We start from the raw sequence: 24,076 nt of genomic DNA on the forward strand, positions 1-24,076 counted from the left end.
TAATATGTAGCCCAGTTAATATTAACAGTTTCTCCTTCAATTACCATGAGCCCACTGATCACCTCTGCTGAGCATGTCTTTAAAGGTGCATTCTCCAAAAAGATTCTTAAATTCATCTGGAATGAAAACTGACATAATTCATGTTCTACTCACTTGCCTTAATTGTATTTCTACTTTTTTGTCTTCACCCACTGGTCCTATTACTTCTCTATAGATGCTTTTTTTCCCCTGAAATATTTCAGGAAATTTTATTACTTTTCACTGGTCTGAAAAGTTTGTTCCTAATAGCTTTTTGTCATTGGCAATATATTATTTTTGCAAAAAATTGAAATTCTCTAATTATGTGTATCTAACAATTAGAGAAACAAAATAGAATTATCTACAACAACTATTAGTAATGTGAAAGGGCCATTTCACACTACACCTCACTGAGAATCATGATACAAAAATTCAGGTTTGAAACAAGGAAACAGATACTCGGGGCTTCTCATTACTCTATGGTCATGCTCCTACATAGTAGGAAATTAGAAAACAAGCTACAGTACTGACAATATGTTGTGTGAAACTGGGCATGCTCACAACTGCCACCAGCAACTCTAACTGACCAGGTCGCCTTCATCCCAAGATCCAAGTAAATTTGTTAACCTCCAAAGTTTAATAATAATAAAAAAATCATAATACAATAAAATAACACACCCCTCCCTACCCCCAACATCCCACCCTTCTCTGCTGGAGAAAATAAAGGAAAACACTAAAAAGAGAAAGACAAAAAGTTTTTAGTGTCGGAGCCTGAGGCAGTATGGGGCCCATGATTTGGGGTGGGTGGGACGATGAGGGTGGAGTAGTGGCTGGAGTGGAACTAAAATATTCCTTGCCTTTTTCCACCACCCTAGAGAATAAAGTGGTTACCACAATTCCTATAAAACCCAACAGGTACCAGGAGGAGGATGGGGGTGTCTAGGGAGAGCTGCCCCTCTGTGCAACAGGAGGTGCTGTCCCTGCAGTATTCAGGGAATGCTGGTACAAAAAGGAGGACGCTCCTCTCAGGAGGAGGCCCCCAACTCCTTTCACTGCCTGAAGCGAGGAGCTGGGCATTGTCCCAGCCCATTCTACCACCTGTGCCGGAGCTCTGCAAGGCTTCGGGCCTTACAGCAACACGGTGGTGCCCTCAGTTGCTTCTGCCAACGAGAACGTGGGCCCTGCTTGTTGGTGACCCCTGCAATGCCTCCCCTTTCCGTAGTATTGACAATACAAAAGGAGGAAAAAGAAAATAAAATATTACATCATCTGAAAAATAGTCTGATGCAGGGCCAGTGCCAAGTCCTGGGGGTGGGGGGTAGATGCAGCCTCAACTTCTAGGGCTGGGTGCCTCCCCATGCAGAGTGCTAGTCAAGCCAACTGAGTGACCTGGGGCTGCCAGAGTCCCTTACAGTGCAGTGTAGTCCAGGAAGGAGAAATCCAGGCACCTTCTAGCCGTCACAACTGCCAGGGAAGATAATTGTTACATGTTAGGAACTAGCCAGCCTGTTACAAAAAGCCCTACCTGCCCTGTAAACACCCTAGGCAACTTGGTGGCATCCTCCTCCTTCACTTACTCCAACTCCATTGTGGCTGCAGTCTGTGCCTGCTGCAGGGGGAGTGCCACCTTGGGACAGCACTGGGTCTGACCCCCGGATCTTCTTTGGCTCTAATTCCTCCTTAGGCAGGGCTGGGCAATCACCACGCTCTGTCTTGCGTTTCCGCCGCCGCTCTGAGTCTCGGCCTCGCCCACGGGTGATGCGCCGCTCTGCTTGCTCCAGCTGGAAAAAGACAAGAATGCAGGCACTGAAGACTAGGCCCAGTCTTGTAATACATATGTGGCGTCATGTGGATGTATTTTATAAACACAATAATGTGGCTAAAAGGTATAATTACATACTCAGGGGTTGTTGTGTTTTTTTTTTTTTTGAAGTAATTACATATTTCTGGCCATCATAGTTGCAGTTCTTGAATAAGAGGAGCATATGGCCGATGCAACCCCCACATCATAAAATGCTGAAAAAAGAAAGTTGTATAACCAGAAAAACCTTTGCTCATTTCCCATCTTTCAATTTTCCATCCTTGTTTACTGAAGGCTTTAGTATTCTCCTCTACATAAGAACACAACAAAAATCTGTGAACGTACAGAGACACAGATTATAGCTACCGAAGAAATGCTTGATGTGGTTGACTTACAACCACAATTGAACCCAAAATTTCTGCAGCTAAAAGCAAGGCAGTGAATTGAGTTTTGTCCCATTTTTTTGCCACAGTTGTTAAGTCAATCACTGCAGTTCTTAAATTAGTAACATGGTTGTTAAGCGAATCTGGTTTCCCTGTTGACTTTGCTTGTCAAAAGGTTGCAAAAGGAGATCCCATGACCCTGGGACATTCCAACAGTCCTAAATACATGCCAGTTGCCCAGCGTCTGAATTTTGATCACACAATCATGGGGATGTTGCAATGGTCGTAAGTGGAAAAAAAACCCCAGCCATAAGTCACTTTTTTCAATGCTACTGTAACTTTGGTCAGCAAACAAATAGTTGTAAGTTGAGGGCTAACTGTACAGTTAGAAAAGGCAAAAGGCTAGAATGCTGCAATTTTGTTTTCCTTTTGATGCTGCAAAGATAACAGCTGCTGCAATTACTCAAAAATGGGGGGGCAGAGGGGAGACCTTAAAAATTCCAAGTTTTGAAAAATAATCATCAGAAAGATCTTTAAGAAATGGAGTTGTTTCACATTAGCTGTTAGCATAGGAATTATCCTTTTTCATCTTATCTCTCTCAACCAACTTTCGCCAAGCCCTTCATACAGATAATATAACTTTTCAATCATATGAATTCAGCATCGGGTAAGTGATATTAAAAAATCTGCATTCAGATTTCCTGGCTTGTACATCCGTCTCTTACTATAAAGCCATCACACAGGAAGGAGGAAAAAAACATAAATTTTCATTTCTGTACTCGATTGCCAGTTTTGTGGTAAAGCAGTACACCTATTTACCTTTCCTGTGCGACACCAACTTCCAAAGAATCTTAAAATCTGACTCAGCTCCTGAAATACTAACAAAAATGCCAAATGTCGTGGCTAGAAATGCTCTACTGGCCTTTTCATTAAGAGGCAGCCTTCACACCTTCACAAAGAAGACATGGAAACCCCACACAAACAAGAAGAGCTTGGAGTAGCTGCTGATTGTCAGAATGACACTCACATCCAGTAGCTGCTGGAATTTGTGAAGCTGGGGAGCGCAAGCAGCCTGCAGCAAGCGCCAAATGCTCTGGCTCTCATCTAGCGTCACTTCCAGAAGATCCCCTTCCATTAGCAGTTCTTCCAAAGGTAGGCGGATGGCATCTGCCAGCTCTAGGACCGGGCCTTGCAGCTGGGGCAGGTAAGAACAAAGCATATCCAGGTCTGCAAGAGAAGCACAAAGGCACCCCAGCGTTAAAGGAACAGCCCAACTTCCTTATTTTTTTTTTATTTTTAATCACAGAAAAGGGAATTATCTTCCCACCAACAGCTGTTAGACAAGTCTCAACCCAAAGTGATGGGGTGGGGTAGAAGAACAGTACCCAAGTCCGTATTTCAACTCTCAGTATTTTCAAGAGAGCAAAGAACACTGGCCAGTTACTTACTTAGCAAGACTTAACAATATAGGATTCTACTAGACCAGTACCTGAGGCACAGGAGCTGTTCTTCTCTGGAGTTGTGGCATCTCCGTTCTCTAAGGAAATCTGAGGGAAGGGAGGGAAGAAGTATGAGGAAAGAGGTTTTTGTGCCACAAATGCAATTTCCACATCATGCCCATCAGGACCTACGCTGGCTCTTCAGCTAGTGGCAGGGGCATGAGCAGGGGCAATGGCTCCATGTGGTTTTGTTAATGCAGAACAACGAAAATATTTCCTGCACTACACTTAATGGCAGCGACATCTCCAAGACAGATTGGCTGAACTGCTATGACGACAAGAAATATCCAGCTCCTTCAGAAATGAAACAATGAGCAACCAGGCTTCTTTGAGGGGGAAAAAAAACACTAAGCTCTGAAGAAATCACAAGACTTTGTATAATCTTGGGAAATGAATTAAGAGTATAAAAGTCTGTAAATCTACAGAAAGGTTTTGGGGAAAAGAGAGCCAGGCTAGTACAGGCTTCAGGTGTCAAGCTAGACTAGAGAAATTCAGGTTCTAGTTCACCCTTAGCCACAGAAATTCCTGGATGACTATGCCAGGCCCGTTAGTGCTATCCAGCTCAAAAGATTGCTATAATGGAGAGCAAATAAAGAGAGTATTATACAGGTCTTGCGCATATACGGAAAAGATGAGATATAAATCAAACAAAGATATTGATCAGAGAGGAGGCAAGAAAAATGTCCTGGTGTTTAAGAATATCAACTGTAGGCTAAGGGGGAAGAGTCGAGAAAGAGCGTTTAAAAGAAAGCAGAACCAAGAAGACGGTGCTCTGAGAAACTAGGAGCTTATAAAAAGGGGAGGGGGGGCACAGATCAAGATGCCTACAAGGAGGGAGAGGGAGAGGGAGAGAGGGAGAGAGAGAGAGAGAGAGAGAGAGAGAGAAAATTGGTCTGAGAAGCAGGAAGTGCTGGATTTTGAGAAATTTTGCCAATTGGCAATTTCTATTATGAATGGAATAATGAGCCCAGCACAGTGAGGGCAGAACGATTGCAAGACCGTGTGTGTCTGTGGGGGCCCGTGTATGTTTATTTGGCTTTATGAGCTCATCTAACTTGTTGAGATGGGCAGTCAGAAGTAGTGCTCAACTTACAACTACAATGGAGCCCAAATTTTGTTGTTAAATGAGACAATTGTGTTTTGCCTCGTTTTATGACCTTTCTTGCCACATTTGTTAAGTGAATCATTGCAGCTGTTAAATTAGCAACACGGATGTTAAGTGAATCTGGCTTCCCCACTGACTTTGCTTGTCGGAAGTTTGGAAAAGGTGATCAAATGACCCCGGGACACGGCAACCGTCATAAATTTGAGTCAGCTGCCAAGCGCCTTAATTTTGATCACATGCTCCTGGGGGATGCTGCCAGTGTGAAAAACAGTCATAAGGCACTTTTTTTCCAGTGCTGTTGTAACCTTGAATGGTCACTAAACAAACCGTTGTAAGTTGAGGACTACCTGTATAGAAATCACATAAATAACTCAACCAATTATTTGACTTGAAGTAGAGATACAATGTTTTATATTGCAAGCACAACGCAGGAGTGGGGAGAGAAGTTTTCGCCTTGCCCGCTTTCCCCTACAATAAATGCTTTTGTAAAAGGAAATGAGTAGTTGCTTCAACTCTCTCTGGTTCTTCCATTATTTTTCCAAAAAATCCAGTCCCAGCAGGGAGAAGGGTTCACACTGCGAGGCCCTGCCTCAAATTCTGTCCTCAGGAAACAAGTGGGGGCCAACCTGGCACCTGCCTTCCCTTCCCCTTGGAGAGGGGACCAGCCCTCCCCTCTTCCACACCCTCACCTTGGTTTGTTCGTTGCAGCTGCTCTCCTTGAGTGCACCTGCGTCCTTGGCCGAGTCCCCAAGCAGTCGCTGCCGTAGCTCAGCTAAACATCCCAAGGCAGCAATTACATCGGAGGAGCCAAGGAGCTGGCGAGCACGGTCCTGCCACATAATGGCACGCTCGGTCAAGCACTGGAGGGCTTCTCCCTCGGGCAGCCGGACAGGAAGTTTCTGCAAAGCCACCAGCAAAGCCAGGATTGTCTCCAGGCGGGGCCGGCGGGACCGCTGGCATAGAGGACACAGGAATTTGGCTTCCCACTCCCACCATGCCGGAGAAGGCCGGGGGTTGCCCAGGTGAGGCCAAGCTGCACAGGTAGTGTGGAACCAGTCCTGACACAGTTCACACTGCAACATCGCAGGGCTGGGAGGCTGGGAACACACACAGTACTGGATCCCAGAAGGACTCTGCAGGGATGGCACAGGCTTCTGGGTATTTGACTGGCGTAGGCGTAGGATCCCTGCTTTCTCCTTCTGTTCGCCTTCTTTGAAGACCAAGATCTGCCGGCATAAGATGAATGGTTGTGATTCTCTGGGTGCTTTTGAAAAACCCAACAAAGCTTACACTACCTTTCCCTGTATTATATTGTTTGGTGTATTGCGAGCTGCATGGCATCGAGTAAAAAACTCCTATCAAGCAATTAACGATCAGCAAGTTCTGTCACCTCAACTCCCAATTCTTCCATCTGCGTGATTCTCCTAACAACAATCTCTCCTCGGTGTGTAGTTTTGCCTCAATCCTTCAAAGGCTTACAGATAGTTCTTGCAAAATGTTTAGCTGAATTCTCCCCTCACCAGTACCTACAGCTTGACCGTTTTAACCAGGTTAAGAGCATTTTGTCTCGAGATGGCCAATCTGGCTAAGCTAGAATAACGCGACCAAGAATAAAAAGCCCTGTGCTGCATTAGTCACAGCAACACCCCTGTGTTTCCTAAGCCAGCTACTCACAACAGAGCCAGGGTCCCTGAGGTCCTGTGCGGAGAGGCCCAGTCTCTCTGTGTCTGAATTGTAGAGGCCTGGCTCCTTCTCCCGCTGCCATTTCATGCGTTTGACGCTATCGGAGTCAGCATCAGCACACGGGCACAGCACCTGACCGAAAGACATTGAAGAATGAAGCCTTTTGCCTCTGAGGGGAGGCTTTAAATCCCCACCGTTAGCAGCTCAAAAAGCACCCGCTAACCTCAAGCAACGTGTAACAGGAGTTCTTTTTGAGAAAGGTCTTGGAGGCCTTTTCCCGCCAGGAATGTGCAGTAGCTACTTGTACTTCCAAGTGATGCAATTCCTCCAAGTGCACTGGCAAATCTCTCCCCACGGCCACAAGGCCCTCCAGGTCATCCAGGCAGGGATAATGGTCTCCATTCTGTGAAGAGGACACAGCATAGACTGGAGTACTCTAGAGTTGAAGCAGCAAGCTCACGTTCCACTGCTCCCAGCCCAGGGCTACAGCCCACCTGGATCTCTTCCACATCAGCAATCCAAGCCTGTGCTTTAGACAGTGCCTCCTTGAGCGACAGGATATTGGGCAAGTGCACTGGGATGTTCTCTGCCTCCTTGATGATGGCCTCCAGCGTAGCTGGCAAATGCTTCTGCCTGCAAGACATCAGGCACGGGCAGGAAAATGAATTGTCGCGGGGCACCTCTACAAAGCAACGCCTGTCTAAATTGGCAGGAACCCTCCTCTAGGAGCACCAGGCTCCCCACGATTTAAGCTTACCTAGCCTCCAGGCACATTTGCGCTTTTTCCTCCCAACGCTGAGCAATAGTGAGCAACTCCTGCAACTCAGCCATCGCCTTATCCACAGCAGGACTGGGGGCCACTCCACAGCCAGAGGTGATGAGGGCTCTCATGACAGACAGCGTAACCTTATCCTGGGGTGAACGCAGAGTCTGCTTCACCTCCTCCAGCCAGACTGCCTGCTGCACCTGCCTCTCTAGCAGCTCCATCTCTGGCACCTCCACCCCTAACCGTGTTCCTTGTGCCAGCAGTTTGTGCAACTCTGGGGAATTGCCTGAAAGATCTTGTAGGGCCTCTTGAACTTCCACCTGGAAAGCTTCCACCTTCTCCAACACGTCCTAGAAAAGGACACATGGCAATCACAGCCAACCCACCTGTGCAACCAGTGTGCCACCCAGACATCGTGCTAATTCTTCCCTTTATTGGGATTATCGACAATTGTGCCATAACCCTCCGTTGCTCACCTGGACCTCCTTTATCTGGTGCATGACACAGGGCAAGTTTGTCATTTGCTCTAGGAAGGCACGTAATTCCTCTACCGTCATATGGACCGATGACTCTCTGTAAGTGAGGAGGAAAAAAGCGGAGCATGCTTCATTATAATTCCAGAAAATAAATCTCAAAAACAGCTTGACAAGAAAATACCAAACAGATAAAGAGAACCTCATTAAATATGAGAAAGGACTTCCTGAAAGTATAATTACCTACCAGAAAGCAAAAGCAAGAAAGATACCGTTTCTCTAACAATACGGCCTCCCCCAATAGGAAGTCCCAGCATGTTTTATAGGCATGAAATGAAATTAAGCCCCTCCCCCCAAATTAAGGCCTATATTAAAACATGCGAAATGGGGGGGGGAGAATGGTGGTTGGGGGGCTTGCCGTTAGGAAGTGCTTTTGTTGCACACCCGGATATGGTGCTGCCTGCGTTGACCCCGATACAAAGTGCCCCACCAACGCCGAGGTCAACATCCAAGCCGTCGCTGCCCGCCTGCCCAAAGATGCAAGGGGGGGGGGGGCGAATTAAGTCACCCCTGAAAAGACAGCCTAGCCATTTTGGGGGGCTCAAAAAAAAAAAAAAAGACCCAGCCTTATTATATGAGAAACATGGTAGTCTAAAAAGGGGGTAAAAGGCTTCACACGATGAGTTAAAAGGAAAGGATTCAATGGGGCATCTTGCCTTATCAATTCAATTCTACTTAATTCTACCGACTCTTTGCACTCACTCTGTTTCTTGGATACTTATCAGACCCAGGGCCTCTGAGACACACTTCTCTGCTTCACTCAAACAGGTTTTGAGCCGATGAAGAAGTTCATTCTCAGGGAAGTTCCTCTCACGTGCCTCCGATTCCAGGGCACGCAACTCCTCCAAGGCTGTAGAAAGCACAGAACACTGTGGCACCCAGACCCATCGGATTGGTCCAGCTGTACGAGCTACTCTCAACTCCCCGGGAGAAGCAAGGCTCTTTTTATCAATGGCAGCCATCTGGCCCTCAGTTGCTTCATTATTTCCTCCTACTCCAGACTCAGTAGTTCCCGTTCACCCAAAAGCCCCTTCTAGGACTCAGTGCTGCCGTCTCCACTCCCATTCTCCCAAACTTTTAATCCAATAAGGATTCAGGTTCTCCTCACAACATGCCTGAACAAATCTGATAGTGATTACATGGGGCCTCAAGGTATATGCGCATTTCCTCCACTAAAGCCTCATGGATTTACTTCTTAAAAGACCCCGGAACCAAGGAGCACAAGGGTGGGACGACCTACTTCTTTTGCGTCCATCTTCCACTTCCAAAGCAATGCGAACTTTGTTGGCCCATGTGTCAAAGCATTCAGCCCGGACCTTCAATTTATGTAACATGGCTGGGAGTTCATCCAGAGTATACCGATACCTGAATGAGGAAGAACATTCAAGGCAGAAAAACGTAAACGTACTTCAGTACATTTTTCACAACATTAGCTTGTATTTGTATGTATTAAGCTATACAGGTGGCCCTCGACTTTCAACAGTTCATTTAGTGACCATTTAACATTACAACGGCATTCAACAGAGAGACTTAGGACCATTTTTTTTACACTTACGACCACTGTAGCATCCCAATGATCATGGGATCAAATTTCAGACGCTTGGCAACTGGTTCATATTTATGACGGTTGCAGTGTCCTGAGGTCATGTTGATCCCCTTTTGCAGCCTTCTGACCACCAAAGTTAATGGGGAAGCCAGGTTCACTTCACCACATTCCTAACTTTTAACAACTGCAGTGATTCACTTTAACAACTATGGCAAGAAACATAATAAAATAGGGCAAAACTCACAACAACTGTCTCACTTAGCGATAGAAATTTCGGGCTCTATTGGGGTTGTTACATGAAAGAACCACTAGGACAGCTCTTCCCCAATTACTCTGGACCAACTTGATTAAGGAGGATGGTTCTCTTTAACTAGCCCACTATGAATAAAGGGCACTCCTGTAGTCTCAGGAGCTCTTGAGTTTACCCATGGTCTTCTTGTGGGCTGAAGACTGCAACCGGCTCAGAATTTTATTGTGGGGATGGGAAACACAATATACAAGGAAGATCGTGCTTGTAGATTGAAAATTATCAATATGCTAATGATGCTCAGTTACAACTCTCTTCTAGGCTGATGCCACTGAGGTTCTTTCTCAGTGGATGAAGGTTGAGGAGGTCTGGAATGGGAATATAGTTTTCAATTTAACCAAGCAAAATATTGCTGCTGTGAGTTTTAAGAATCTCCTGACCTTCGGGGATTCTTTACCTCTTGTCCTGGGTAGGGTTACACTGCCTCAAAAAAAAAAAAGAAAAAAAAACTACTGCTGCACAATGTACTGGCCTCTTTGATCCTCAACTCGTGCCAAGGTGGCAGCCACGGGTAGATGATTTTTGCATAACTCCTCTTACACATCAATTGCACCCGTTTCTGGAATGGGAGGCTTGCTCATGGTCAATTCATGCCCTGGGTTATTCATATTTGGGTTACTGCATTGCACTCTACACGAGGCCATCCCTGAAAATCACCTGGAATCTGCAAATGGTCTTAAGTGCAACAATGTAAATAGGTATGGCACACGTTAGTACAGGGGTCCCCGACCCCCACATCCATGGATTGGCAGCGGGCTGCGGCATGCCAGAAACTGGGTCATGCAGACAAGCAAAGCCGCATCCATGGGATGCAGGCAGCACATGAAATCATAGCTCCTCTGGTCTGTGGAAAAAAAACCCTCTCCATGGAAGCGTCCCTGGTGCCCAAAAGGTTGGGGCCCCTGCCTTAGTAGATGCACTAGGTTTGCAAGCTGCACTGTCTTGCTATCATAAGCGGAGCATAATTCAGGGTACGGGTTATCTCCGATGAAGCCTTCACTGCATAGGACTGGGTTCTATTTATGGGATCCAGCAGGTTCAGATCCCTTCTATGAAGCAATATCTCCTGACAGAACCCAGCAGGTAGGTGTTCTCTGTTGCAGTGCCTATCCTGTGATAAATGTTTCCTCCATGGTTCAAATGAACTCCACCCAGAGCCCAGGATGAGCCTCTTCAGAGAGATCCTACATGAGATATGTGCTGGTTAATCTCAGTTAATGCCACTGTTTTGTTATTCAAATTGTACTCCTTTCCATTCTATGCTTATCGTATTGTACTGTATTTTCTAGTTCCTTTTTTTATGGTCCTACAAATTGTAAGTCATCCTAAGTACTGTTTGGTGAAAGGCAGCCATATAAATCTAACCCAATAAGTGACTATATTTTAACTTAAGATGACTCATTCGTGGAACAGCCCATGTTTCTACTCACCTGAGGTATTGCCTGCTACTCGGGCACTTGCAGAGGTCATTGATGTGGTAAAGGCAGACAAGACAATTTGGACAATCGTTGCAAGCCAGCGCTGACAGAAAACAGGTTGTCTTGCATTTGTCACATTGGCGCTCATCATCTGGAAGCAACTCAAACGCCTCTCGCTCTGCTTCAGTGATTCCCTGGGGCAGCAGAGAAAATCAATGAGCAGCTTGATCTTTCCCAACTAATCCTGGATTCTGACAGTATTCACACTTGCCATCTCAACCCACCTTGTCAAGAAGAGCCTTTCGCAATTTACGCTCCTCCTGGACCAAGATAAACATCTCCTTGTGTACAGCAGCAGCCAAGTTCAAGTCCAACTTTTCAGGGCAAGCAGCCATTTTGCAGATAAGCTCTTCATGAGAGAAGACACAGTAACGGCGAAGGCGTCGATAGTGCTCAATGCACTGGCGACCAGCTGGCAACTGAATATGAGGCAGAGGGGAAAAGGGAAATCTAGAAGTATATGAAGAATTTTGGTCCCAATGCACAACTTTTACAGCTGAGAACTATGAACTGCAAACCTGATTCTCCATTCTTGACTCCTCTTCTGTGTCACCACTGTGGCCTTTTAAAGAATTAGGAAAGCAGACACAAGAAATTCCTGCTGGTTATAAACTTACCCAATCAGCAGTGCAAAAGTTAACTGCTTCAGCAAAGTTGTAGCCCTGATTGAAGCCACTGTGATAAGCTCTAGGAAAGGTAATGACAAACTCTCCAGCACACTGATTGGTCCGGACGACCTATCGATGCAAGAAAAGAGAAACCCTGAGAGTAGGGACTATACCTAGAGAAGGAAAAGGTACACCCAAGCATGTAAAGGTGACTCACCGGGACGCCATGGGCCATGAGTGTATTAGGGTTCATGAGTGTCACCAACTGGTGCAACAGGTCTGGCTGGCTCTCAAAAAGCTCTGGGGTCAATTTCTTCATAACATCTTCCAGATGTTCAGCTGCAAAGGATGGGACCCCATACCAAGTCTTAGGTTCACCCCTAGAAAAATAAGCTTGTCAGAGAATACTGTCCAAAAAAGGGAGAGAAAATCGAAACACTGTGACAGGAAGATAATGGGATGATTCTTTTTTAACATATTTTTTTTCTGTAATTGAGAGTTCAATTACACTCCCCTTAAATCAAAAGGGAGACATTTTTTGCAATTCGGAGCCATACTTAAAAGGTCTCAAGGGCTTGCCACCAAATGACAGGAATGCAATAAGGGTCATTAAGGAATATAGATGTGATGCTGAAGAACCACATACTTTAAAAGGTCCAGTCATGTAATGCTGTACAAAATGTCATTAAATACAAACTTTCCTTTATTAGTCTTCTCTTTCAATTTTTCTCTTGTACAAATAAAAAAATAACTGCCGTTTTGAAGTCTAACAATAACAACTGTTATGCTATTTTCATTTGTGGAACCAGTTATCACAACAGGTAGTCCTCGACTTACCACAACTGAGCCCAAAATTTCTGCTGTTAAGCAATACAGTTGTTAAATGAGCTTTGCCCCATTTTATGCTTTTTCTTCTGTTAACAGCTGTTAAGGGGACGATCTGACCCTGGGACACTGCAACGGTCATAAATATGAGCCAGTTGCCGAGAATTTGAATTTTGATCACGTGACCATGGGGATGCTGCAATAGTCACTGAGTGTGAAAAACTATCCTTAGGTCGCTTTTTCCAGTGCTGTCCTCACTTTGGTCACTAAGCAAACCGTTGTAAGTGGAGGACTACCGGCACTTCACTATCCAAAAGCTGCTCTAGATGGCAGGTTCATTTCCCTCCCTCCTGAAGTCTCACCAGTGGAGGTAGTTAATAGAGTAACTCCAGTGATCCTCAATGTGCCAGCAGAAAGCAGAGAAGACCATGCCCACGTAGAGCCATGGTACCTTCATGCCCGAAATGTCAGCATTGATGTGGCATAGCACCGACTGCTTCAGCACTGGCATCACGTTGAGGTTCCAGCCGCTGGCTGCATACTCCTGACAAGGCAAGGCAAGGCAAGGGATAAGGAAGAAGGTGGGCCCAACCACAACCGGTCAGCCTTGAGGGGCAGAACAAGAACCTCCAAACATGGGTGAAGGGGACATACTTCCTCCTCTGGAGACAGCTGCCTTTTGCCATCATTGATGGGGAAACCACTTCCAAATTCTTTGGAATGAATGTCAGCCCCATATTCCACCGTCACATCTTCCTCAATGCTATTCACCAAGCGCCAGAACTCCTTTTCTACAAGCTCTGTTGGCACCATCTGGGGGAAGGAAGTAGGAGAGGCTTGTCAGGATCAGGGACTCTACATCCTCAGTTACAGGATATTAGAAACACAGTCTGATGAAATTGCCAACAAGGGGATGTAAGGTGGAGGTTAAGAACAAAAAAGGATCCTGATTCCACTCCACACTTAACCATAAGCGATTTATCACTTCCGGTCACTCCACCCATCTCACATGGCTACTGCCGATCAAATGAAGAGATTGTTGTGTGTAAAGACCTTGAGTGTCTCTGGAGGAAAGGTGGGACATTAACACAATAAAGCAAACCACGGTTGGCACTATTTGTCTGTGCTCACAGCAAAAGAAGCAGAACTCACGTGGACTGGCATGTTGAAGTAGTCGGCCTTGAAAGAATCAGCCATCTCTCCAAAGCTCTGTAGTGTGTATTCCCGAGTGGCCTGCTCAAAGCCAAAAGCCTCTGGGGGACGCTTACACTCCTGGGAAAGGAAAAAAACAGGGAAAATGTGAGAGGATTCACAAGTAAGGAATTATTTTTGCCTACCTGTACTATAACAAACGGAGCCCATATCATGCTTTTGAATTAATTGTGTGATCAATAGCTCAAATCTCATTCTCGGATCTCTCCGTAGCAGATCAAGCTCAAACCCAGATGACCTGGTGAGGCAAGGATGTTCCCCTGAGTTCGTCAAGGGCAAAACAAGCTTTCTTACCGCCATGACACATTTGGGACATCTCCAGACACCTTTAGGAATCTCAGGTAAAGGAGGCAAGAGGCAGAAGATGTGATAGTTGTCATCACAGCCGTCACATAACAACAGCTTGTCATCCTCATCTCCCCGTGTACATATCCGACAAACGTAAGATTCAATCTAAAAGAGGAGCAAGCGTAAGAAATGCTGTTTTACACACAAAAGCAAACAGAGATTGTTTTGTTCAGCATTTTTTGAGAGTTGCCTTCAGGTATTGAGGCCAAATGACCATCGACAGGGGTTTTAAATATACCCAATGATTTCTTTTTTCAGGCAATGACTATTTCAAAGAAGGACAAGAAGCAAAAATTCGGCAGAACTATTATTTCCTTTCATGCATTTTTTAAAGGAGGCAGAAGGTTGTGGTGTTATCACCGAGCTCACAATTGCCAGCTAATCATTTTCATTGGCCAGTCTATACAACTGATAATGATTTGGGGGGGGTGTTTACAAAAAAACCCCCAGAGAGACAGAGCAGAACCTAACCGAAGTAGAACACCAACTTACAAACTGAGTGTTGTGATTGCGACGGAGGCGCATGGTCATCTTGGTGCACGGTTCTGGACTGTGTCTCAACTCTTCCTTCATATTTGCATAGCCTCGGGGTAAAGTGGGTTCCAGCTTCACCTCGGAAACAGGGGCTTCCTCTTTTACGATCACCGTCGGGGGGCACTCAGGCATCTCCTTGTCTATATGGGCATTAGGAAGACATGGACTTAGAACTGAGAGAACACACTTCTCCTTTGGCTCCCTGACTGTGGGGCCATGGCCCTCCATTCCCACCTTTCTTGCGCATGTTCTTGTCCTTGGCTACAAGCCCCAGGCCCAGCATTTTAGGTCCAGCGCCATAAATCTGCAGCTTCTTCAATTCTGGATTCTTCTCAATGTCTTCCTCTGTTGGCTCTGGCTGCAAGGAAGATACAGTTAGGACAGAGTGACAATATGAAGCCGTGAATATTAAAATCGTGTTCCAAAGATTCTTAGAAAGCAGCAGCAGCAGCAGCAGCAGCAGAGGGAGGAAAAAGAACGAACAATATAAATTGAATCCCGGGGAAAGGAGAACTAATTTCAGAAAGATAACTGGTTAATGATAGACATTGCTGTGGTCGTGACCGAATACCTATGACAGAAATATTGTCTTGTTTTGGAGCAAGCCTCTGGCTAGGTACACCAACGAGGTGAGACTTTCCTAGAATGCACGGCACACCGTAATAAAACAATGCACGTGGAGGCATTTAAGCCACGTCTCCTGCTGGACAGAGTCTGAGGTTTCTAGCAACGAAGCAGGATAAATAAATGGAGCGAAAGAGAGACAGCAGAGGTGGACAGAACAGGAACAGTACCCATGCTTGATGTGCTTGCTCAGGTAACAGAGCTGGGGAACTCGCAGATTCAGGGTATGAGTCGGATTCCTGCAAGAGGGCGACAAAATGTGTGGGGTGTGGGGATCAACGAGGCTCTAGGAACGGTAGAAAGGGCATCAAGAGAAATAAAAGGGGAAATCATTATTGGATCATAATGAAGAAGCTGGAGTTGCTAAGAATGGAGTGGCGTATAAATGTAATGAATTAAATTATTAGTTTTATTATTAAAAGTATAAGGACTATGGTGTTTGACAACAAGAGCTAACAAATGGAAGCATTACAATAAATACAGAAGGCATGGGATTTAGGACTTTCAAAATAGTCAACATTTTAAAGACAAGAAAAAGCACAATGACGTTTTATTTCCTATTTTAGAGAGGAAGAACAGAAGTACGAGGGAATTCGAGAACAAAGAAAAACTTGAAAAATAACTTTGCATATTGACTTTCCTCCCTTTAACATAAATCAAAGAGTTTGGTCAAGCTTTTCAGTAAAAGCTTTTGTAGAAAAGATTGGGACTCTAATTCACTTTCATGATTTGGGGCATGGAATGATGGAATCAGGGGCTACAAGCTAAGTTTCAGATTTTATGGTGAGGATGCACCACCCCCCTCAGACTTTTACTGGAAGTACATGTGGAGACTAAGCTCCAGCTGCACATTCCTAGCACGAGACTTGACGTTCTACTAAACCTTGAAAAACTGCTTACTAATTGTTTGGAATAATTAAACAAAAGGCAAGACTATATCTTTATCTGATCTTTGAAGGCCTATGTCTGCATCCTTGAATTTTATCAAAAGACTTTTACCCATTGAATATATAATTACAAGATTCAATGTTTCCTTAAACGGATGCAAAGGGTGGTTTTTTCCTTTAAAAACAAATACAGACACAGCCATAAGCTCTTACATTCTCCAAACATTTGATGAATAGCAACTAATCAAAAAGGCTTACAACTAAATTGTTAAACCATAAATATGAGTAAGAAAGGGGAAACAGCATCCATTATGCAAAAAAAAAACCTTTATACATAATTCCAGGCTTTAATCCACCATGATGTTACTTAAGTTTGTGAAAATCAATTTGATCCTAAAGTGAAATGCCAGGTGCCACGTGACAAAATCTTGTTTTGATTTACATTTAATATGGAATTATTTATATTTATTCAATTTTTATATCACTGACCGATGAAGCCTTTTTGTAATTAAGAAAATCAAACAAACAAAACGTAAGTTAAAACCAAAAACATTGAATGTGTATTAATTCTTCAACAATTAAAAACCTATTGAAAAATACTGGTTTTAAATGCCTTTTTAACAAAACAATGAAGAGGTTAGTCCTTCCATTCAATAGTGAGCACGTTATAGATTTGGAGTGGTGGACTTCCAGGGAAGAAATGGCAAACTGAAGGAAAGGACTTTGGGTTGCCCACAAGTACTCCAGATAGTTTTACTCCTTCCAAGGAGACTGTATGACAACAGGCTCTGATGGCTTTAGAAGATATGGGAATAGCTATCTTCCTCAACTCAGGGATGGTGCCTTTGAAAGGACACTATGTTCACATACTTGCTGTTGTTTTGAATATTTAAAAATATATGATAAGATACAATTTTGAAGGTTGAATACTAGAGGAAACCCAAGAGAATTAAATATTATAATCAAAGGAAAAGAGACTAAAATCTGACTTACTAATAGGGAATGGAGCAAAATATGGTACTTTAACACTGGATGTATTAGAAGATACTTGTGAACAAGGGATCCAGAAGTTAATTTTAAGAATGTCTGTCTCCATAGACAGACTTTGTTTAAAATATGTTATTTTACTGGATGGGACTGAGACTAATTTGAAAGTAATAATGTGGAAGATGGTACACTGGATATATAAATGAAATTGATTGTCTTAACAAACCAAAAATGCAATCTGGATGACTTTTTCTTATGTTGAACTTACAAAATAAAGTTTTGTTCAAGTTCTGAAAATTTTTATGAGAAGGGACAAAGAAAAACTTTGAACTTGATCTCTTCTAAGAGATCAAGTTCTAGGACATTGTTTAAGGGAACTGAGGATCAAGATTATTAACAGTAACAGGAAAGAATATAAAGTTGGTTGTCTGATTAAGGTTAAAATAGATATGGTTTTAAATATTTGTTTACAGATTAAAGATATGGAAGAGACCACTGTTATATATTAAGAAGTAATAAGTTACCAAAAAAATTTCTTTTGCCACAAAAGGGCTTGTCATTTCTTTATTCATCTCTTTAAAACATTTTTTTCTATTTTTCTTTTTTTTTATCCCTGCACTTTCTATTTTTTCTTTTTGTTTATTTTCTCATTCATATTAGTTTTTATCTTTTTAATTGTAATACACAGTAAAACTTACTTTTGAAAAATGGTTTGGAGAGCTACACCATTGAACTTAACCCTCAAGTCACCATGACAGAAAAGATGAATACTATGCAAATGTCTTCAGATAATTTCAGGGAGCGGGAGGATCATACTAAACCATGGGACAAACTACATGAAATATATTTAAAATGATTACACCTTATATATTTGAAAACTATCCTGTTGCATTTAAAATCATAATTTGGGAGAAACCAAAGAAGATTCCCAGTGGCCAGTTTCTAAAATTGAGGAAGGAGGTATAAGATGTGCTCTTGGGAGACAGGGGTTGCATACATGTGGCCTAATAATTAACATTCTAGCAGGATGAAACTTCTTTGACATTTAAATGGTTCTACCCCAAACCTGAGGGAAAATAACGCTTTCCATTGAGTCAGAGCACAGGGTGTGTACAATTGCCCTCAGAATTATGAACTGGTCCAACTGAAAACAAAATTGTAATTAGGGTAGGTGTATGAGACACTCACCTCCTGCTGCAGTCGCTTGGCCCGCCGCCCATAGCTGTTGAACTTGGAAGGCTGCACTGACTGGCGCAACGGGATGCTATGAGGCTTATACTCTTTGTCTTTCTCTTCATTATCAAATGGGTGAGTATTGCACTGCTGGGAGAAAGGAATAGCATGAAGACTGCTCCTGTTGCTCAGCACCGGGGATTAAAAAGCAAAGGCCTAACCCAACTATCCCGTGGCAGAACAAAAAGCATGATGAGTTTAGATATGATTTTCCTGGCTAGGCATGACCCCTGCCATCTTCCCTAGCAAGCTATTTTCTTCCCAGGGGAGGAAATAATGTCCAGGGGGAGTCTATTTAGAAAGAAGGGTTTTCTTGTACTCATGTACTACATCTGTGGAGGAAATGTAATATGAAGTTAAGTTACAGGAGAACTTTATACTCTGAGACCCAATACTCACCACCAGGTTAGCACCAGACTGGTACATTTCATATGGGTAGATAATACGCTCATAGTGGGAACGAAGGAGGGAACCAATATTCTTTCCGGATGGATAGGAAAGTCGCTGGGCCACCCGTGCCCACCGGCGATCCTTGCAAATGGCTTCGTATCCACCCTCCTCCATCACAATCTAAAAATACAAGAATATTGATAAAATACAAATTAACAGCTTGCAATCATATGAACGTATGCCTATTTAAATAAAGCACTTGATTTTCCTTATCCCCAGTTCCAAACTAAGACCAACAACTTATCAAGACCCATCAGTGGCATAGATGAATCTTCACTGAATCTGCCGGTGTCAGTTATTAACCCCATTAGCTTGAATAACTTTCTCTAAAATTCTTTTTGGGAAGAATGTAATTATAACTTACTTTACTCAAGCTGTACAAATCAAGGATACGCCTCTCTACATTGGGAATTTTCAGTGCAGAACCTTGAATTTCCCAGAACTTTGCAATCTGGTCTAAATAGTTCAGTTTTACTCTGGTCTGTGCCTGGTAATGGAATAAATTGAGGTTAGCCTCTCTCAAGCCAGTAACATGTAACAGCTTCCCATTTAACCATGCATCTTTCAAATATATCTTCATACCAGCAACACCCAATTTTAATGAAGTTGTAAACAGTATATATTCACAAACTGAACTGGTTTGGAATCGATTTCCTGTAACAGGAGCTTATACAGTTACACATTATTTATCCCACGGAAGTGTTTTCTTTGGCTGGAGGGGTAGGGGTGCGAAGAGGTGAGCAGGGCTGTACTGGTAGTGCTGAGCTGGCATGTACATACATATGCAGCTCAATTGCGAGTTGTGCTGTGTATACATACCCTTGCGCTGGCCTGCTGCTCACTTGAAACAAGTTGCACGCTCACATGTGTACTGGTCTGCAGCCCAGCTGCATAGGTCACAGCCTAGTAGTGGGTCGCAGCCCAGGAGTTGGGGACCCCTGGTCTAACATATAGTGGAGTCTCGGATTGTGACCGTAATCCGCTCCAGGATTTCAACCGCAACCCAATTTGTTCGTGACTGAAAGCACGACCATCTGTGCATCCGCGGACCAAAAAAACACTCCCAAAAATGGTGCCGAAGGGGAAATCGGCGTGGAAAGGGAATCTTTCCACGCCAATTTTGTGTGCCACCCAATTTTGGAATCGTGACCCGATTCAAAAATTGGGTGGATTTTTTGTTCGCCACCCGATTTGGTTGCAAACAGAAGCATTTGTGATCCGAGGTTCCACTGTACCTCAAAAGGATAATATTTGGAGGATAAAAATGGAGAAAAGGATTACAGGATATACTGCCCTGAGGAAAGGTAGGAAATTAATCAAACACGCAGGAATACATTCATCCTAAAAAGATGCTGAGCTTCCTCATGATCATTTTAACAGCAAATGGTTATTCATGGGGATGCAAATTTATTTAAGAGTACCAAGATACACACACTCATTTCATATAAATACAAGTCAAAAGGTTCATGAATACATTTTGCAAAAAATCCAGTCAAAAATATAAAAACCTGGATAATTAAACACATGAGGGGGGTCCTTTGTGTTCTCTGAGCTTGGCTGTTTTCTTGCAGACATTTTAGTAACTAAACTAGGTAACATCATCACTGTTAGATGAGTATCTAGAACTGATATTATCTAGTTTATATAATAAAATGTCTGCAAGAAAGCAACCAAGCTCAGAAAGTGCCAAGGACCCCTCATTTCAATCCTGAGAACTACTTTGAAATAAATCACAAAACCAACTTGACACAATTTTTGAAGGCAATTCTTTCAATGGCAGCCCAACACAACTGCTGGACAACAGTTGATTAAAACTAATGCATGTTATTTTTTTTCAGTATATACCACTATATTTTTATATTTATTATTTATTGGTACTCCTGATATCTTTTCTTGTAAAATTATTATTTAATTATCCTGTTAAATGTAAAGAAATGTGAATGGCATTACATTACAATTCTATCAAGTCTCCTACAAAGGACTCACCTCCAGTTCATTGAGCCTCTGTATCCGTGGAGTAAACCGGAAGTTGTCCACTTCCACAGCAAAGGGAGGTTGCCAGTCCTGAAAAAGAAATAGAAAGGTAACATAAGTATAATTCCAGCATCATACATTTTACCAGCTAGTAAGAATTAAACCAAAAATCTGCCCTCAGTCTGAAAACAGCCCTAGAGAATCAGAATTCAATTTCACAGTTAACAGAATATAAATCCAAGAGTGGATTACACAACTACAGGACAAACCAATGAAAGCTTTTAATTTTGCAATGAATGTGATATTCGGTACTGAAGAGAGACAGAGACTTAAGAAGGTAAAACTGACATTTGAAGGAAACATAGCGAACACCTAATAAAATAAGAGCACACTAAGCACTGCAAAGCGTTCATCTTTACTGTTTATATACAGGAAGCCTGAGAAAAAAGAAACGATAACTATTTAGATTAAACAATCTAAAATATTATATCCCGAGGCATTACACATTCAAAATCTACTGTTCTGGTACAAAGGAGTCACTTCAAAGATGGAGTAACTATCATCAAGAACAGTTGGAGACAGCAAGACAGAGAAAGGCCACTGAAGCAAGTTATTTGTCCATGTGTGAGAAAGACATGGTCTCAAAATAAACTTTACCAGAAGGGAGTCAAATTGACTATGCAAAATTTTGAGTTATAAAAGAAATCTAGATTCTAGATTTCTAGCATCACAGTTAGACCTGGTGAACTTCATGAATGTATATTCTTTCTCATATTTTTAGTGAAATATTAATTTGTACTAAAGTGAGTGATTGAGTTGGAAAAACCTTAGCTTCTCAATTTAAGAGCATTTTCACTTGGTGGTAAATTGTATGTCAAAAGCAAAAATATGTCAGAATTATATTTCCTTTTGTTAGACACACTGAAGTAAATTCACTGCCTAAATCAAAATAAATTAGGAAATGATAAACAGTGCATCTTAGAACTTTCAAGAGAAGGGAAAAAATGAAATATTGCTAACAGGATAATACTTTAGCATTATAATGCTTAAGACTCACACCAGCAAGACAGGTTCTCCTCCAACTGAATTGTGACAGCAGCTTTGGATTTGGAGGCTGCAGACTAACCTGAACTATAATTTACAGCCTACAGAAAAAAGCAAGATTCATTTAAACACTCCATATGCACTGGGTAAGCAGATGCTAATATTTTGCTGCTCTAATTAAAAATATCACAATGACTTCTCAATGAGGATTAAAAAGATTGGCAGAAGTGTTTTTTTTAATTGGGGCCAGAGAGCAAGAGATCTGCTTCAGCATCTTCTGTACTGTAACCATACAAAAGAAAACCAAGTTCCTCAAATATTTCCTAGTCTTTCTCTTGTTCCTTTTTAGACAAAGGCTTGGCAGCTGGCAGTCATATTAGATGATCTGTTATTATGAAATAATAAAAAATATTATTAAATGGATTTAAGAAATACAGCAGAAATAAAACTTGAAAAACCTCTTTCCTGCTATACTTAATTAGAACAGGGGTTTTTCTTTTCTTCTTCTTTTTGCCTGCAGCCAAGGCCTAGCTGTGGGGTGTAGAAGAAAATAAAAGAAAGAGGACACAGCCCATACAAGTTTTCCAGCTTGGTGAAAGAGCAAGCTGTTCAAAATGATAACAGCTACATGCCAACACAGGCACCACCAGTATCACAGATAAAAGCAATGTCCATGCACAAAACTATATAACTTGATTGTTCAAATCTCAAAACTCTTATGTGCCAACCATTCCAAAGAAACACAGTCCCTGTAGTATATAGTTTGCCCTATTTCCCATAATGCATTCAAATCTATAGTGGAGTGTTGACTATACCACACATTATATTTTTACATCACATCAACCGCTTTCAATACCTACATTCAACTAGGGAGCCACCTAAATGATTCAACCCTCATCAATTCCATAAATCAGTCTTTCCCAACTTGGTGTCCTTCAAATATACTGAACTACCACAATTTCTAGTCAGCAGGGCCTGCTATGTAACTTCTACCACCCACTCTATTTTGTCGTTGAACCAGGCCTGTGTTCAGCTATTCCTTTGAAGGCATCACAATAGTCTTATTCTTCCACAGAAACACTGCATTTGTATCAAAACTCACTCAATACTATGACTGTCTCCAGTAACAAATGATGGCAAGAACTCTTTCCCATCTAAAGACACACTGGTTCAAGTCTGTAACCCTCATCCTGGCACACAAGCTCTCCAATACATTTCCTTCCATCCAGTTCATTCTATTCACCAGAAGAGACATCTTTTCAAACAAACATCACCATCTCTAACTACCTGTGAATCACTCACACTTCCACCCAAATACTACTTCTGCTTGCCCACTGAGTGTTTCTCCTAAAACCCAACAGCCCTTTCTTTCCCTGGTACTTACGGCGGGAGGGCGGATTTTGCAGATACCACTTTTTTCTGCGATGGGTCGGATCTTGGCAATGTAGCCCAGCGGATCGCTGAATTCGGCCCAGGTGGGCTCAAAGACAGGACACTCGGGTGGCGGCAAAAAGTCCTCGGGAGGCAAGAGGGGGTCGGGATCTCCAGCCCAGGACGGGCCGCGGTCCATCCACTCGCCGGGCTCTGCGCCCCACAAGCCGCGCTCCGCCTGCTCTGACGCTCGAGGCGGTCGGAGGGTTCGATCAGCCCGGGGAGCCCCCTCGCCCTGTTCGGCCTTGTCACTCCGGGGAGCCCGCTCACCCTTCACAGTCCGTTCACTCTTCTCCATCCTGGAGCCGCGCTCTCCCCAGTCCCCATGTTCTCCCTTCTCCCCCGAAAGGCCACGTTCCCCCTTCGAGCCCCGGCTCCCCCTCTCCCCACGGGACACCCAGTCGCCCTGATCCCCGAGGGGGCCCTTCTCCCCCCAGACCCCTTGATCTGACCCTTCGCTCTGCTCCACCTCCTCCTCTCTGGACTCCATACCCTCCACCGGCTCCTTTGCTCTCTGGGAGGCCCCTCAGGGGGCCATGCCCGGCCCCTCCTCCTCCTCCTCGCTCGAGCACCAGGCCTAACGGGCGGGGGAACAAGGCCGGTCAGCCGGAGCTTTTCTCCCCGGTGCCCGGTTGCTCAGCTTTGCCCCTCCTCCTCTCTGGAACCTCCCGGCACTTTTCCGGGCCCGGAGTCCCGCTTGTTCTCTCCCCTCCCTAAATTCAAGGCCTGCCGGGTCCTCTCGACCTGGCAGCCGCCGCCATTTTGGACTTTCTCAATATCCTCCACAGCCGCTGCCCATC

General features: G+C 43.6%; 1 protein-coding gene across 4 annotated transcripts; it reads right to left on the bottom strand.

Moving 5' to 3' along the window:
• Positions 1-636: 636 nt before the first annotated feature.
• KDM5C (lysine demethylase 5C) lies at positions 637-24,076 on the bottom strand. 4 transcript variants are annotated; one of them, XM_087925732.1, is made up of 28 exons: positions 23,230-24,076; positions 20,814-20,891; positions 19,192-19,314; positions 18,777-18,947; positions 18,333-18,464; positions 15,441-15,509; positions 14,881-15,004; positions 14,605-14,786; positions 14,059-14,217; positions 13,705-13,824; positions 13,207-13,365; positions 12,915-13,096; positions 11,945-12,107; positions 11,737-11,856; positions 11,344-11,538; positions 11,072-11,253; positions 9,029-9,153; positions 8,491-8,638; positions 7,732-7,828; positions 7,247-7,605; positions 6,984-7,122; positions 6,713-6,892; positions 6,481-6,621; positions 5,496-6,032; positions 3,692-3,749; positions 3,230-3,429; positions 1,596-1,799; positions 637-1,482 (listed from the first exon to the last, which is right to left on the bottom strand). In XM_087925732.1, the coding sequence occupies exons 1-28, from the start codon at positions 23,764-23,766 to the stop codon at positions 1,477-1,479; spliced, it is 4,890 nt and encodes a 1,629-aa protein (XP_087781858.1). In that variant the 5' UTR covers positions 23,767-24,076; the 3' UTR covers positions 637-1,476. The 4 variants fall into 4 exon arrangements, with proteins under 4 accessions (XP_087781858.1, XP_087781857.1, XP_087781860.1 ...); XM_087925731.1 differs by having other exon boundaries at positions 18,333-18,467; positions 23,230-24,074; XM_087925734.1 differs by lacking the exon at positions 15,441-15,509.

This window comes from Pseudonaja textilis, chromosome 2, assembly GCF_049901715.1.
Source record: "Pseudonaja textilis isolate UNSWEBS1 chromosome 2, rPseTex1.2, whole genome shotgun sequence".
Taxonomy (NCBI): domain Eukaryota; kingdom Metazoa; phylum Chordata; class Lepidosauria; order Squamata; family Elapidae; genus Pseudonaja; species Pseudonaja textilis.

Bases quoted from the DNA above. Each gene is read 5' to 3' on its own strand.
- KDM5C (XM_087925731.1), bottom strand. From the start codon at position 23,766: ATGGAGTCCAGAGAGGAGGAGGTGGAGCAGAGCGAAGGGTCAGATCAA. The intron at 14,787-14,880 runs GTGGGAATGGAG...ATGCCCATATAG, and splicing joins CAAGAACATGCGCAAGAAAG to ACAAGGAGATGCCTGAGTGC. The intron at 3,430-3,691 runs GTACTGGTCTAG...CTTCTCTTGCAG, and splicing joins GAACAGCTCCTGTGCCTCAG to ACCTGGATATGCTTTGTTCT.